Source organism: Acartia tonsa, chromosome 14, assembly GCF_053477335.1.
Source record: "Acartia tonsa isolate MP-2025a chromosome 14, ASM5347733v1, whole genome shotgun sequence".
NCBI classification, from domain to species: domain Eukaryota; kingdom Metazoa; phylum Arthropoda; class Copepoda; order Calanoida; family Acartiidae; genus Acartia; species Acartia tonsa.
The window spans coordinates 20705012-20721158 of NC_137273.1; the positions used below are offsets into that span (position 1 = coordinate 20705012).

Genomic DNA, 16147 nt, shown 5'->3' on the forward strand with positions numbered 1-16147 from the left:
AAGTAAGGTGTCAAATTAAAGATCTTACTATTTTTGTTCATTATGGCTATTTTTTTCTTTTTTTTTGTTCTGTTTTAGTACCTCAAAACCGACTTAAATTTAAAAAAACAACTTAAATTACTTAAAAAATAAGAGGTCTACAAAAGAAAACGATTGCATATTTAAATTCTATGGAAAATTTTACATCTACTACTTACTAAAAGCACCGACTAGCTATCTTAAATAAAAAGCAAAATAATTAAGACAGCTTCTTTCAAAAATTTTGGTTACATTTATTTTTTACATTTATTTTATAGATATTTTCTGTATCTTATAACTTTATATAACACTTTATAACTTTTATAAATTTTTATAACTTTTTGTATTTCTTGATATTTTTTAAATACTTAAATTTTTTTTATCTTTTTCAATGTTTTTAAATATTTCTTTGTCATAAGCTTTTTTAGGGCTTTGCCTCAACAGGAGAAAGAAGGTTTTTACAACCTTTTGAATATGATAAAAAAGAGTTTAATAAAAAAGTATGTTAAAAAATTTAAAAATAAAAAAAATTATAATAAAATATAAAGATTTATAAAAATATATAAAAACATAAAAAATTGAAAAAATTGAAAAAAATAAGAATATTTTTTTTTGTGGTGGGGGGAGATTTTCATTTTGGTGGGGGTTGAAGGTGTCCCACGCCCCAAGAAAATAGCCTAAAACCACCACATGACCAGTAGGTATATTCCCTTAAGAGTTTAAATTGATCAGTTCAGTGGTTACGGAGATCTTAAGGGACAGACAGACAGACGGACGGACATCATTCTACTTTGTATTATAGACTTTGTATTATAGAGATGTTTAAAAATAAAGATTTGAATAATTTCTGTTTTAAAAAGAAAAGTAGAACAAAATTTGGGAGAGGGGGTATTTTTTCTAAGGGCAAATTCTCTTGTGAGGGAGGTGGTACCCTCTACAAAATCAGTAAAAACAAACTTGACAAATAGTTTAAGCTCTCTGTATGGCATCTGCATCACGCATGAGTTGGTCATAGGATGGTGGATCAATTCCATTGGATAATTTTCCATCTATTGAACCAGGTTCTTCAGTGATGGAATCAGCGGAATATGTTTTATTGTTTTTTTCAGCAGATTTATCACAGTCTGTACTACCAAACTCTGCTTGCTCATTTCTATCAGAAGCTACAATAGCATCTTTCCTTTGCGTTTGTTTTTCTACAAATCCATCATCTTCGATAACATTCTTATCTTTGAAATTTTCAGCAGATGTATCATCAGTTTTCTTTATTATAGAACTTTTGATATTTACATGTTGCTTTACTTCTGGCTTGATAATTATGCCTAGAATTGCATCAACAATCAGCTTTTCCGCTCTGGTAGCAGGGACTTCAAATATTAGAGCAAACCAAAAGGCAATGACACAGCTTATAAATTGGATTGCTAGATAATACCAAACACTTGTGAACATCTCAAAATCATTCGGGAAGGATGACATTACTGTTTTGAAAAACATTGTTATCACATTCTGGTGGATAAGGTAGGTACAGAAAGTTAGTCTTGACAATGGAGCAAAAGCTGGCCATGATAGGAATTCATTTATAATACCACCATAGCCCTTAGCACAGCTGAAAATGACCCATGCAAGAGCACCATTCCATGCCAGTCTCTGAAATGTGTTATACATGGTAGCTGAAAATAAAGACATATTATGGGTTTGTCTTGCTTGATGAAGTCCATAAACAACAGCAAATGCTGCAAGAAATGCTGCTTGCCAAGCAAAGATGTTTACATCATCCCTTATTTTGATAGTCTTGCCTCTGCAGTTGTGTAGTATATAACCAAGAATGATGCCAACCAGATAAGCTTGATACCTAGTCCAGGGTGCAAAGTAAAATGTAACATGATACAAATAATGTGTGTGGATACGATCACTTTCAACTCCTGAAGCTATTTGCTCTGTAGTATAAGATATGTAGAAAACACCAAATGTAAAGCAAGCAAGGCTGAAAACCCAGAATAAGACTGTCCAAACATGCTTTTTGGTCATCTTGTATAGAAAATACATTGGATAGATAACAATTGGCGAGAAAACATGAAACATCATATCATCAACAAGGTACCAAGTGACTCCCATGCAGAAATCACTTTGATTGTCTTCTACAAGAGTGTGGATGTAAAGGAGATGCTTCCACCAATTCTTCTGGCATTGTTCAGACTCCAGGATAACCCAGTTCCATCCAGGGCCTTGATACACATAAGGTAGGATTGAAATGACCACTCCCATGATTAAAACATAAGGTATAGTTAGTCGCAAATACCTATGAAGATAATACATTACCAAGGTTACAGTGTGTTTGATAGGATTGTTGCCAGCTCTTTCCAGTTCTTTTAGAAAAATGTATGTTGTCAAGGTTCCTGACATCAAGAAAAATGAGTCTACTGATGGCAATGCATTTAATATAACCTCAAGGGCAAAATTTGTTTCTCCATTATAAATTTTAAGTGCAGCCTCAGTGTTTCGTGTGACAGCCCCTTGGGAACCAATAAAAGAATGGCCTAGTGCTACCCATGTCATACTCAAAAATCTCATGCCATTCATGCAGTCCAAGTGATCTTTACCAACTGATTCAGTAGACAAGAGTCTCTTGCCATTTGAGTAGATTGAATATGAATGAATTATCTTAACCAGTAGGGAGTCAGGAGACTTCTTTTTCAAAACAAATTTAAAGACCAATTCTGACAATGTTCCAAGTATCACCAGTGCAAAGATTATACTAAACAGGATGTAGAAAAATATATAGGCAAACGGCAGGTTTTGTGGAGCACCATGGACATTATCACTTGTATAACACTTGCCTGTATTGATAGTTACCTCAGAAGATGGCAATTCCATTGTATAATTCATAAGTGTTCCGTTAATTTCAATATTGATGGTAACCTCAATGGGTAGATGAGAATTTGAAGTTAAATTGGCAAAGTTTGTGTTTACATCCTCTACAGTGCAAGCCTTTGGAAAACACATCCCAATTTTTGGACTAGCAATAATGGCATATGCTGACATCATGGACAGAAACAATCTATCTGTAGTTACACTTATATTGTAAAAGGCCAACTCAGAGGCATAAGACCTAATGGAAGGTAAATCCATGGAAATTTGTCTCGATTCAGTATTTGAGGGTAGATTCTTGAATTTATCTATAATGTCAAACCTGGTTAACTTGTCATCAAGATCAGTCAAATAACTTCCCAGTTTCAGTAAACTACTCCTTCCACTTTGTTGTGGACCATTGATCGCCATTACACAATAGGCTGTCTCAAAGTTATCAATTTCAAGGCATTCATCAAAGTTTCCGGGATTTATGTTATATCCAACGGGAATTTTCGCATTGATATACCTGAGCTGATCAGGAAGAGAGTAAATACAATTTTCATCTCCTTGACAGATGTCAATTGGCATATCAATGGTATCAGAAAGAAATCCCTCAAGTGGTAACTTTCCATTGGAGTCAAACATGCTGATCGGGCCAGGTATACTTGTAAGTTCAGGTGAAAGGTTTACAAAGGTGTCTACATATTGGATGCTGGCAGCCAAACACTCCTCTGATATATCACCTTTCAGTGGAGTCAACCAGGCAAACTGATCCAAGTCCAGTTCTGGGGCTTGAAGCCTGAAAAAAATATAAATTTGAAGTTAGAAGTTAAGCATTTCTTAATTATTCTTAGTCTTGTGTTAAACCTTATAATAATAATAAAATAAAATCAGGTAAACATTGGAGAAAATTCAAATATACGTTTACAATGTTGATAAAATTAGAAAAATCTTGCTATTTTTCCATTTCAATCACTTCAGTTCAAATTAGTTATAAGAGCAGCTTCAATGCTAACGAAAACCATGTGTATCAAAAACGTTGTGATCTAGTTCTCAAGCAAGCAACACATAATTAGTTTGACCGCTATAATCCTATTCATGTGAATTACAGTTAAACTAGTAGGGTGACACAAAATTTTTATTTCTAAAAAAATGGCCAAGAAAGTTGATGTCGAGGTAGTGAAAGATGTATTGAAGAAAATAGGAAGAGAAAAGTGTGAAGTTGATGTTAATAACAACAAAGCACTTTTAAACTACCTATTTATTGTTTGCCAGCACATAATTTCCACTAGTGGATCAGAGTGGAAAACTGTTGGCAAAGATGGCAAATGCACAAATCTGAAGGATGATGTGAAGACTGCTAAGGCTGAGGCTAAAGAAGCGTTGAATACGGCAGATTACTCATTGCAACGTAATCTTAAGGGCAACTTTATACTTACTAGCCCGCCTAATGTTGAAAAAGGATGGAAAAGTCTCTTTGAACCCCATGATGAACAGGACACAAGAACTCTGACAGAAAGGACATTAGATCTTGTCAAGGAGTGCTACGGAGTCAGAATTCCTGAATCTGACATAACAGCAGTACATGAACTAAAAAACAACTCAGTCCTGCTAAAAATTTGGAACAGAAAAAATGGGTCACCCTATTTTGATCTGGTTTCCGCTGTCAAAAGAGGAGGAGTAAAGAAGTCAGATATACCGAAAAATGGAGGCGGGGCTCTGCGTGGGGAGGGGGTCAAGAATGAGGGGTATGGGGACCAGAAGGAGGGGGAGGGGGACAAGAAGGAGGGGGAGGATATGACCAAGAAATGTGACTCTTCACATCCTGGGCCGAAGGTAAAGTCATACATTCCCAGACAAAGATTCTTCATAAACTTCCAGCTAACTAAAAATCGTTATAAGATTTTAGGTCATATCAAATTTCTAAAGAAAAAAGGATCCATTCACAAATTTGATACAAACCAAAATGGAGACATTAACATGACTGTCAAAGAAGGCGAAAAACCCGTTTGGCTAACTTACTATCCCAAAAGTGAAAATTCGTTTACTTACACCATAAGTGATATCGACAGCTATCTGCCTAAACATGTTGGTGTTAAATCTGATACAAAGCCAAAATATGTGAAAAAGAATTAAATTGATTCTAAATTTAAAAATCATTCTCTGATATCAAATCTAATATATGTCTAAACTAACGTCACCACTCTACACTTTATCTCTATTGTATGTCACCAATCTCTTACTATATGATAATCAAGTTTACTATTTTGGGGTTTAATAGTATAACTTATAAAATTAATTTTCCAAACTGGCACTTTTTAATTGTAAAATTTAAACTTATCTGTTATTATAGGGCTTTGATGATGATATAGATTTAATTTCAAGTAATGGTCAGAATGAGCTTGTATTGAATAGTGATTTTGGGCATAGTTGTAAGTATGTTGATCAAAATGAATTTAAATCGCTAGTTAGTAATAAAAGTGAAATTTTTTCCGTTTTAAGCTTAAATATTCGCAGTATTTCAAATAAATCAAATGATCTTAGAGACTTGATAGAGGAATCCAAAAACAAAGACTTTAATTTCTCTTGTTTATGTGTCCAAGAGACGTGGGGAATCAAAAATCAAGATTTAGTCTGTCTAAATAATTATAATCTAATCTCAAAAGATAGGGAAGTAAAGAGGGGAGGGGGTTTGGCTATTTATTTATCTAACTTAAAAAACTATGAAATTATCAAAGAATTCTCGTGCTTTAATGACAATTTTGAATCTTTAATAATTAAAGTTTACATTTCAAGAAACAAGTTTAAGATAATCGCAAATATTTATAGAATACCTAATAGCAATATACAATTTTTTTCTGATTGGCTTAATACAACTCTAACTTCTCTCAAAATTATGAATGCAGAAGAAATAATTCTTTGCTCTGACTTAAATATTAATCTGCTTAAATATAATGAACATTCTCCAACCAACGACTTTTTAAATATGTTGATCTCTCATTCTTTTTTACCAGTTATTACATTACCTAGCAGAATTACACCAACAAGTGCCACTTTGATTGATAACATTTTTACAAATAAAAGGATGGATAATTACAATGCCGGACTTATTTACTCAAGTCTATCTGACCATCTCCCAATATTTTACTTAAATGTTAGTAATCCTAAGCAAAACAAAGATTCTTATATACAAAAAAGAAATATGTCTAATGAAAATACTGAAATATTTAAGCAATCCTTATCCTCTTTTGATTGGTCTGACATAACTACAGATTGTAATCCAGAGAGTGCTTTTGAAAACTTTTCTAATGTTATCAATGAAAACTTTGAAAAATGTTTCCCTTTTAAAACTATAAAACCCAACAAAAGAGTTATCCCCCAAAATCCCTGGATGTCACCAGCTTTATTAAACCTAAGAAAGAAAAAAGAAATGTTATTAAGACAAAAATTTAAGGATAAAACCGTTGATAGCAATAGAAAATTTGTCATTGCAAATAACATTTATAAATCTGCAGTTAGAAAAGTCAAAAAAGAGTACTATTTTTCTAAATTCAATGAATTTTCGTCTAACATGAAAAAAACTTGGTCTACAATTAATCAACTTATTAACAAGAATAAAAAAACGCATTCTATCCCAAATCTTTTTACTGATGATAACAGATCTTATGAAAACTTACAAGATATTTGTGAGGGTTTTAACAATTTTTTTATTAATGTTGGTCCCAGCCTAGCAGATGAAATTCCATTTTGCGAAAATGATTTTAATGACTACCTTGGGGTTGCAGTCAATGAAAATTTTGTCTTTCAAAAAATCACCCCTCAAATAATTTTTTCTACTCTCAATAAGCTAAAACCTAAACTAAGTTGTGGACCTGACAATATTTCTACTAAACTTTTAAAAGAAATTATGCCAAGTATTATAGATCCTGTTGTTCACCTATTTAATCTTTCATTTAAACATGGCTTTGTTCCAAACAATTATAAATGCGCTAAAATTTTGCCAATCTTTAAATCAGGAAGAGATAATTCATTTGATAACTATAGACCTATTAGTATATTAAATGCCTTTTCTAAACTACTGGAAAAAATAGTTGCCTGTCAAATGTTTAAATACTTAAATAAGTTCAATATTCTTTATAAACATCAGTATGGATTTAGACCCAAGCACAACACAACACAGCCCTTAATTCAATTATTGAATAAAATATACCAAGGTCTTGATTCTCAAACACCAGAATACACACTGGGGTGCTTCATTGACTTAAAAAAGGCATTTGATACTTGCAACGTCCAAATTCTTTTAACCAAGCTAAACCATTATGGTTTTAAAGGTTTATCAAATAAATGGTTTCATTCTTATTTAAATAATCGTTCTCAATATGTAGAAATTAATGGTGTCAAATCATCTATTCAAAACATAACCCATGGAGTCCCACAGGGTAGTGTTCTGGGTCCTATACTGTTTTTATTATATATAAATGACTTGCCAAATGCAATTGATATATTTTCTTCACTTTTTGCTGATGACACAATTTTTGCACACAGTGATAGCAATTTAAAAAGATTAGAGGAAAGGGTTAACATTGAACTAGAAAAAGCTAAACTTTGGTTTCAAGCAAATAAAACTCAGTTATTAACAAAGTATCTAGTGCTAATTTTGTAATAAATCAATTGAAAAAGTTTGCACCAACTAAAATTCGTAAATCTATATATAATTCCCTTGTAAAATCGCACTTGGAATTTTCTATTATAATGTGGTATTCGGCAACCGTGAGCCATGCCTATGGCACCCCTGACCGGGGTTCGGGGAAGGGCCAACGGCCCTCCCCCGAGTCCTGGGGAAGGGGTCTGCCGACCCCCTCCCTATGCCTAAAATTAATGATTGAATCTGACAAGCTTTATTATGGTTAAGCTGCATTGTTAATTCCCCCCACCCTTTCCAGGGATGGGGGATCATTATTGCCCAAACTGACTATTGTATATGTATTATAATGCTTTTATGTTATGATTATTTATTCCTATCTGTGTAACTATTGTTTGTTGTATATAGCTTTAGTATTCCTTAGACCTTCAATAAAGGGACAACTGAAATAGATGTTGTTTGTTATTTAGTGATTGTTAGAGAAGCGTAGCTTCTCTATAGTAAGGTGTCCACGTCTGAACACACTGCCGTAGTCTAATTGAACTCTGGTGTCTGCCATTTATCCTCGGCGGATACCACAACTTTTGGTGACAGCTGTGTGAGATTACGGCAAACCACAAGTGTAGAGCAGACGCGCAGCTGAGGCTAAGGTACTCCCAGCAGTGAAACTGGCAAAACTGACACAAGCAACCTGAATTACCCACCCTGGATAGCAAGGTCTAACTCTGCATCCGGCAGTTGTGGAAGTGAAACAGCAAAACTTGACGGAGAACCGCGAGAAGCGCCGACATCTAACGGAGAATTGAGCGCTCAAAGGGCTGAAACAGGCCTGCGGACTGGCTGAAACAGGCCAAATCAGTGCAAACGGCTGAAAATAGGCCAACATTTACTGCAAGAGATAGCAGGATCCGAACCAGCGGCGCTAGCAGGACGGGACATTCCCTGCCGCCATCAGCCGGATTCGGATAAGCGGCGCTAGCAGGACGGGACATTCCCTGCCGCTGATAGGCTGAAACATGCCACATAGCTGCGAGCTGCGAGCCAACATACGAGTGTAGTGTACCAAAGCAGAGAAAACTACGTCAACTCCAAGTATCCTGAGAGGCTACAGCGCAGCCACCCATCTAGAAAAGCAGATATTATATCACATTGCAGGGATTACCACCCTAGTGTGATGGTTAAATAATAGATTTATGAGCAAGGATTGGCAAACAATTTGTTGTGTATTGTGATAAAACTAAAAATAGAACAGGCTTGGATTTGTTGTGTATTGTGATAACAACTAAAAATAGAACAGGTTTGGTAAGCAAATCTGTTATGTATTGTGATAAGGCCAAAAATAGAATCTAGATGTAATATAACAATGCCTTGATAAACAATCTAACCACCCAAGCCTACAGCACAACAAAAATACACCCCTTATTCCAGAGGAAAGGGAGGGGCCCACTCTCCATTGAAGGAAATACAATCAAGGTGACATAACAGATAAGCCTAGGATTAAGGAGAAAGGGCACCATTACCTCATCACACAGTTACCTCAAACCCACAGCACTCCCCCTTCCTCACAGGGGGAACGGACGGATTTACCCCGTCCCCTCACGCGCTTCCCCCCTCCTACCCACACTTGACTAAGTCCGCCCACGGTGTGGAGCTAGCGACCGGGAACACAGAGCGCCATTTACGGGTCGCGCAACGGAGTTCAGAAATATCATAAAATTCAACGGACAAAGCGGACCAATGAGAGAGCGAGTTGAGGGATAAGTGCGCGTTTTACCTGTGTGCGCGGATTTGATGGTGCATAAGCGCGCTGCAAGGACAGGAGATTTCACGCACACACACACACACACAGGAGCGGAGCTACTCCATAGCATCTAACAGAGGTATTTTTAGAAAATAAAGAATTACAAGCTTCTTCCTCCTATCTATAGTGTGATAAAGGAAAACCAAATCAGTTCCTGACAGCAGTTCAGACCCTCAACAACTATCTACCCCTACCAGCCTACTCTACAACCTCAGAATAAAACTAGTGATAAGTACAGCTAAGTTATATCTTTGTAACTAAACTACCAACCTAGTGATAAAACAGTGTTGGCTGTTAGGCTAGAAAGCCTCAAGTGACAAACCATTTATAATATTGCCTTATAACTTTGTGTCCCGCCGTTGAACCGTTGACCCGATGGAGCAGCCGCAAGCGCCAGGAGGCGACCAAGCCCCAGGATGGCTCCAGGATGACCCTCAGCCGGCTCCAGCCGAGTACCGCAAGCTGATGCTGAGTAACCTGCCGGAGTATAGAGGACCGCCCAAGCAATCCTGGAGTTCCCACATCCGCAGACTCGAGATGTCATGGGCGGCTTACCGCGTGCCGCCCCATGACTCCCTCAACCGCCGCAACGCCCTTTTACTGTCACTGGTAGGGCAAGCGGCGGAAATGGCTTCTCATCTGTTTGGCGAGGCAGGCCAAGCCTTGACATACGAACAAGTCAAGGCCGAGTGTGAAATGTTATTTCGTCCCGCCTTTGAATCCCAGACGCTGAAACAAGCGTTCAGGGATTACAGGCAACACTCGACAGAACCTATACAAGCATACATATCTACAAAGTGTGCCTTGTATAGGGACGCCTACAGCCATGAGGATCTCGAATTATTAGTCGACGAATTAAATCGTGGCATTCGTAACGCTAATGTGAAACGTGAAATGATGAGTCATGAGATCGCCTCTGTACCTGAGTACACGAGGCGAGCCATGTTCACCGTCACAAGATTACCAAGCAGCTGAAGGAGGGTGTGTGCCTAGTGGACGCCACCGACGGGCTCACGGGATCAGCCAGCGTCCAGTTGCCCCATTATGACGAGTCGGAGCCAATGGAGATTGGCGCCTTGGCTCCGGGTCTCCACCAGATGGGGAAGGTCGCTCCAGATGACAAGATTCCAGGCCGCTGTTTCCGCTGCCAAGGGAAAGGCCACCGAGCTCGAGACTGCCCGACGCCTATGGAAGTCAGCCTAGAGGAGAGACGCACCCAGCCACGCCGTGACCGTCCTGCCAAGTGCGAGCGTTGCCACTACGCCGGCCATACGGCGGCCGAGTGCAGAGCCGACTGGGACCAGGTAGCCGGCCGTAGGCGCACCGCAGACAAGGGTGCTCCCCCAGGAAAGCCCAGCAGAGTAGCCCACATGGAAGGGAGCGCGCCCCCAGCACCACCGCAGCAAGCAGCCGTCCCCAACGCAGCGGGCCGAGCCGACGGAATGCCGCAGTTTGGGACCGTTCCAGCTAGGATCAACGTACTGGGAGGCGCGGCTGAACCCAACCGGGTTGGCCTGGGCTTCAGTCTCAACCACCTGGGGCCGGAGTTTGTGCAACCCAACAACATCGCCGAGCCAGAAGTTCTGAGGCCCCAGCCGTTTAGCCTAAACATGATGGAGCCTGCTCGACCGAGCCTACCCAGCAAGAGTGGAGGGGCGCTACCCAGCGTCACTGAGTCGATGTATGGGGCGCCACCCGGCGCCGCCACCTGCGATGACTGGGGGGTGCTATCCAGCGCCTCCAACCTGGTGCCTGGGGCGACAACCGTCGCCGCCACCGAGATACCTGGATCCTGGAACGAGCCAGCAGTCCCAGAGGAAGGGGTGACACCCGTCACCCCCAGTCAGCCAGCGCCACCAGCCTGTAGGGAGAGCCCAACTATACACCATCCAGCGCCCCCTGCCAGCCGAAGGAACCCAGCTGCCCAGCACTTCCAGTCGAGCCAGGATAAGTTGAATTTAACAAATGTGTTGTATCCAAACTATTGTAAAACCCCAACCTTGCCTGTGCCCCCTGCACCAGAGGCTGGGGAGATTGAAATTTGGGGATATAAGGACTTGCCTGTGCCACATGCACCTGAGTTCCTAGGGCAGGGGAGGGACGTGAGTCAGGGCGAGCCTGTGCCACACGCACTTCAGCCCCATGCCACTGGGCATGCCATGGACAAGGGAAGGGACCCCTTGGGGCTAGGGGAGCCGACACCCAGGCAAGCGCCAGTCGCCTGCCAGTCTGTCATTGGGGAGGGTATCGGGGTGCCCCGGCTACACAAAGATAACGCTCAATGGAAATTTGTATCTAGCCAGGAGCAACCCAGCCGTGTCCAGCCCCGAGAAGCAGCCGTGACCCGAGCCGAAGATCCCCAGCCGCGTGCGCGAGGTAGATGGCTGTCTGGTAGCTTCTCACACTGGTGGATTGTCCTGTGGGGACTACTGCTGGCAGCCGTGTGGCCTACAACCAGCTACGTCCTGGTGGGGTGGGACTGCGCCAACCCCACCCACGTCACAGCCTACAATAAGGAAAAGATGTGTAGCACGGAACCACTACACCAGGAGGTGCCCCTGGGCCATGAAGTACACGTCCTGCAGCAAGTCAAGATTAGGGAAACAACAGGATACAGTTGTCAGCTCACTGTGTCCCAGTGGACATTCAGGTGTGGGGTATGGGGTCACCTCAAGGTGACCTCGGTCCCCACCCTCATGAGGCCAACCAAGATCGATCCAGAAACGTGCCGAGACCTGGCCAGGAACCGAGTCTACACGCTGCCAGGCAAGACCCAGCCACTGACGTTCCAGCTGAACCATCCCCTGTTCTTCACCCTTGATATGGTGGGCGCCCTTGTCAACAGCCCCGAGGGGGTGGGTTGTGAAGGGGAGGACGTCCACTTCGAGGGCCAGCTGTACCGCAATGAATTAGTGCTCCAGGAACGACGGCTGCTGGTCAAGGAAGAGACCTACGTAGTAGAGGATGGGCGGGTGGAGTCCCAATCTGACCACCTGGCCTTAGAATGTCCCCACTCTGAGCTGTCTTGCATCACTGGGGAAGCAACCTACGTGTGGGACCACCTGGGGAGAGATTGCCCCTTGAGGCTGATCCGCAGCCTCCAGCCTAGCCTAGTGATGGATGCGTTCCTGGTTGACCATCAAGCCCAGTTTTTCATCAACATGACCAACCCCACCTCAATAGTGAACTGCGACTTTGAGGCCCATGCCACCAACCACCCAGCATTGTTCGTGGCAGCTGATCCAGCCGCGGCAGCGCTGCCCAGAGCTGCCCAGAGTATCGGCCAGGGATGTTGATGTCCCCCTGCAGGCCCAGATACATGCAGGTTATATTGGATTTACTCTGGAGACACGCATGAAAAGCACAGCAGCAGAAGAAGTAGCGGCCAACTGCTGGAAGCTCCAGCAACTAGACCCGGCCCACCCGGTGCGTGTCCAGGGGAGCACGTTCTCAGTACTGAGGGGAGATGTCCTGCTCCAGCTCACCTGCCAACGCAACAAATACGTTGTCCGTGAAAGCAAGGAATGTTGGGACAAAGTACCAGTGGAACCCACAGGATTTGTAGACGCCGTGACACGAGTGTATAGCGGCCACGCCACCAAGATTCCCTGCTCCTCCACATACCCCCTGACTGTGCACGCGGAGGAAGGCTGGATAGAGTTAACCCCCGCACCTAAGAAGAGGCCACCCCCGCTGGATACGCCCAAGCAGCTGCTGACAGAACCCCTGGATGACTTCAGTTCAGGGGGCTTGTATTCGCAGGCTGAGTTGAACGACTGGCAGCAACTGCTGGCGTTCCCAGCGTATAAAAGCGCCATGCTGACCAGCCTGTCCTATGGCTCATGCGTTCAGCAAGGTAGCTGTTCGGCCACTGGGGACCATGGGATAGTGTCCTACAACATCGACCGACTGGCGGAGGAAGGAGAGGCCGCCCTGGATGTCTGGGCTGGGTTCAGACAAGCTATCCACGAGTGGGGAGATGGCGCAGCCATACTGTGCTTGCTGTTGTTAATCCTCAAACTGCTGGGGGACCTGACCATCATTTCCCTGGCAGCCGCACAAGGAGGTGTACGGGCCGCCATGAATGTGATGTCACAAGTGTTCCTGTACCATCCAACTTTGTACAGGAAGGCCTTGGCCAGAGCCTGGCTCACCCATGCCAAGTCTCGGGACTTTTCAGTAGACTGGGATGCCATTCCCATCGGCCGGGAAGCAGCCGAGGAAATGGTGTCCATGCGATCAGCCGATAGCGGGCATGACCGCCCAGGCAGGCCAGGACCGCCCTCTGGAAGACCCCGCGGCCCCTCGGGAGGTCAGGCTGCCGCCCAGACGGTCAACTTGGCAGCCAGTGCCCCAGCCGCTGCCAACAACAACCAGGATGCCCCGCTGCTGACCGTCCCAGCCACAGCTGTGCCACACGCCAACCTGACACCTGCCGGCGCTGAGCTACGTGTCCAACCAAAACCAGCCTCTACCTTCTACCCCACGTTGGGAGCCCATCAGCCCTGAAAATCACCACTAGTATTCCATTGAATCATTATCATTTGTATATATATCTTAGCCCTAAGGAGCGGACCGAAGGCCTCAACCACTGTCGGAAGTCTGGTAGGGAGGCTCCCTCCCAGCCTTCCGAGGGGAGAGTTGTGGTATTCGGCAACCGTGAGCCATGCCTATGGCACCCCTGACCGGGGTTCGGGGAAGGGCCAACGGCCCTCCCCCGAGTCCTGGGGAAGGGGTCTGCCGACCCCCTCCCTATGCCTAAAATTAATGATTGAATCTGACAAGCTTTATTATGGTTAAGCTGCATTGTTAATTCCCCCCACCCTTTCCAGGGATGGGGGATCATTATTGCCCAAACTGACTATTGTATATGTATTATAATGCTTTTATGTTATGATTATTTATTCCTATCTGTGTAACTATTGTTTGTTGTATATAGCTTTAGTATTCCTTAGACCTTCAATAAAGGGACAACTGAAATAGATGTTGTTTGTTATTTAGTGATTGTTAGAGAAGCGTAGCTTCTCTATAGTAAGGTGTCCACGTCTGTTCACACTGCCGTAGTCTAATTGAACTCTGGTGTCTGCCATTTATCCTCGGCGGATACCACAATAACATGGGGTAATGCTAAATGTGAGGGAATGAGTAGATTATTATTAAAACAAAAGCAATCTGTGAGATATGTCGCTAATGCAAAGTACAATGCTCATGTAGATCCATTACTTGAAAAACTTGATTTACTTAAACTTGAAGATATTATGACTGTTAACATAGGTAGCTTTGTAAAAAGTTTCCTTGCAGGACAAATGCCAGACTCATTCAATAATATTTTTGAACCAATGTTATCCAACAGAGTAATGAAATTAAAAGTACCTTTACCTAAACATAAAGCTCTAGAAACTTTTCCTAATTTTTGCTTTGTTAAAATATGGAACAACCTAGACACTGCTATAAGGTGTGCTGAAACTAAAAAATCCACTAAAAATCTCATCAAAAAGAAAGCTTTAGATAAATATAAGAGTTTTAATTGTAATAAGCAAAAATGTTTTGTCTGTAAAAATAATTGAAATTTGCCTTAATTTACTATCAAAATTTGAATTTCTCTAACCCCATTGTATCATAGTGTTAATAGCTTCATTAATACCTTACTATTTATTTATACTATTTAAACCTATTTATATGTTATATGTATATATCCAATTTAATTATCTGATTAAAATTTCTATGTAGCTAGAAACATTAAAAAATCATTTGGATATGTTTGTCTTAAATCGGTACTTCCAGCTTTTGCAACGGCCAACCCAGGTTATGAAAGTACCAAACTATGCATAAAATTTTGTAAATATGTGTAAGAAATATTATTATCATTTTGTATGCTTATGTTGAAATACATCTATCTAATCTATCAATAACACACAAAGAACAAAAAAAAACTATTTACATAAAATTGTTTCAATTATTTACATAAAAGTGTGTACATTTAAAAAGGATGACAACATCCATAAGTAGCACAAAAACACATGGATTGACAAACGGTAAAGGTGAATCAAGCAAATGTTAAGTGGTCATAAAAAAGAAAGGGAAAGAATGCTATTAGAACAAAAAGATGATCAAAACATCACAAAACCTTCATTAATATATCTTTGCTTGAAATTTGGCCAAAAACACCAAAGATATGTGGAAATCAATAAATAAAGCTAAAAAAAATCACATTTCAGACAGACGGAATTTTTCTAAAAATAAATCAGTTTTACTACTTAAAAATTCTTACCTAACACCAGAAAAATGAAGAAGAAAAAGTATGAATATTTCTCTAGGAATCATCTTTTCTTACTGTGAACAAAGAATTTTGTCTTAATTTAAAAATAAATAAATAATGATAAGAGACAATTTTTGGATGCATCAATTATTATCTTTTTGTATCCTTCTCTTCAAGGGCGTGCACTGCATGTGCTATAAGTGTGTGAGGTGGACTCTCCACCCCCTTAAATACAGCTTGATTGGGGGCGGGGATAAACTTTTAAGGTTGTCCTCCTTTAGGGAAGTCTGATTGTCTTTGTTGGAGGAGATCTTTTCTTTCTTTCAAATGGTTTTTGTACCCCCCCCCCCCTCTCCTAAGGATTTTTCCATAGGGAGGGGGGGGGGGGGGTTACTGCCCTTTTTGTTGCAAGTCTCTGATTTTTTTAGATTGTTAGAGCGCAGCTACTCTATTAATAAGGTATGTCAGTCCATATAAAAGATGAATGCCTGATTTTTAAAATGGAGATAGCGCATGCTTTAACATTGGCTTTATATTTATACTATCGGTAACGCCCCTAGAGACCTCAAGGGGGGAG

At 41.4% G+C, this 16147-nt stretch overlaps 1 protein-coding gene across 1 annotated transcript; it reads right to left on the reverse strand.

Moving 5' to 3' along the window:
- Window positions 1-231: 231 nt before the first annotated feature.
- LOC145305810 (nose resistant to fluoxetine protein 6-like) lies at window positions 232-15718 on the reverse strand. The gene is made up of 2 exons (XM_080147633.1): window positions 15583-15718; window positions 232-3667 (listed from the first exon to the last, which is right to left on the reverse strand). Exons 1-2 carry the CDS (start codon window positions 15633-15635, stop codon window positions 988-990), a joined length of 2733 nt encoding a protein of 910 aa, XP_080003759.1. The 5' UTR covers window positions 15636-15718; the 3' UTR covers window positions 232-987.
- Window positions 15719-16147: the final 429 nt, after the last annotated feature.

Coding starts and splice junctions, on each gene's coding strand:
- LOC145305810 (XM_080147633.1), bottom strand. CDS start 15,635: ATGATTCCTAGAGAAATATTCATACTTTTTCTTCTTCATTTTTCTGGT. Junction 3,668..15,582: donor CTTCATTTTTCTGGTGTTAG/GTAAGAATTTTT, acceptor TATTTTTTTCAG/GCTTCAAGCCCCAGAACTGG.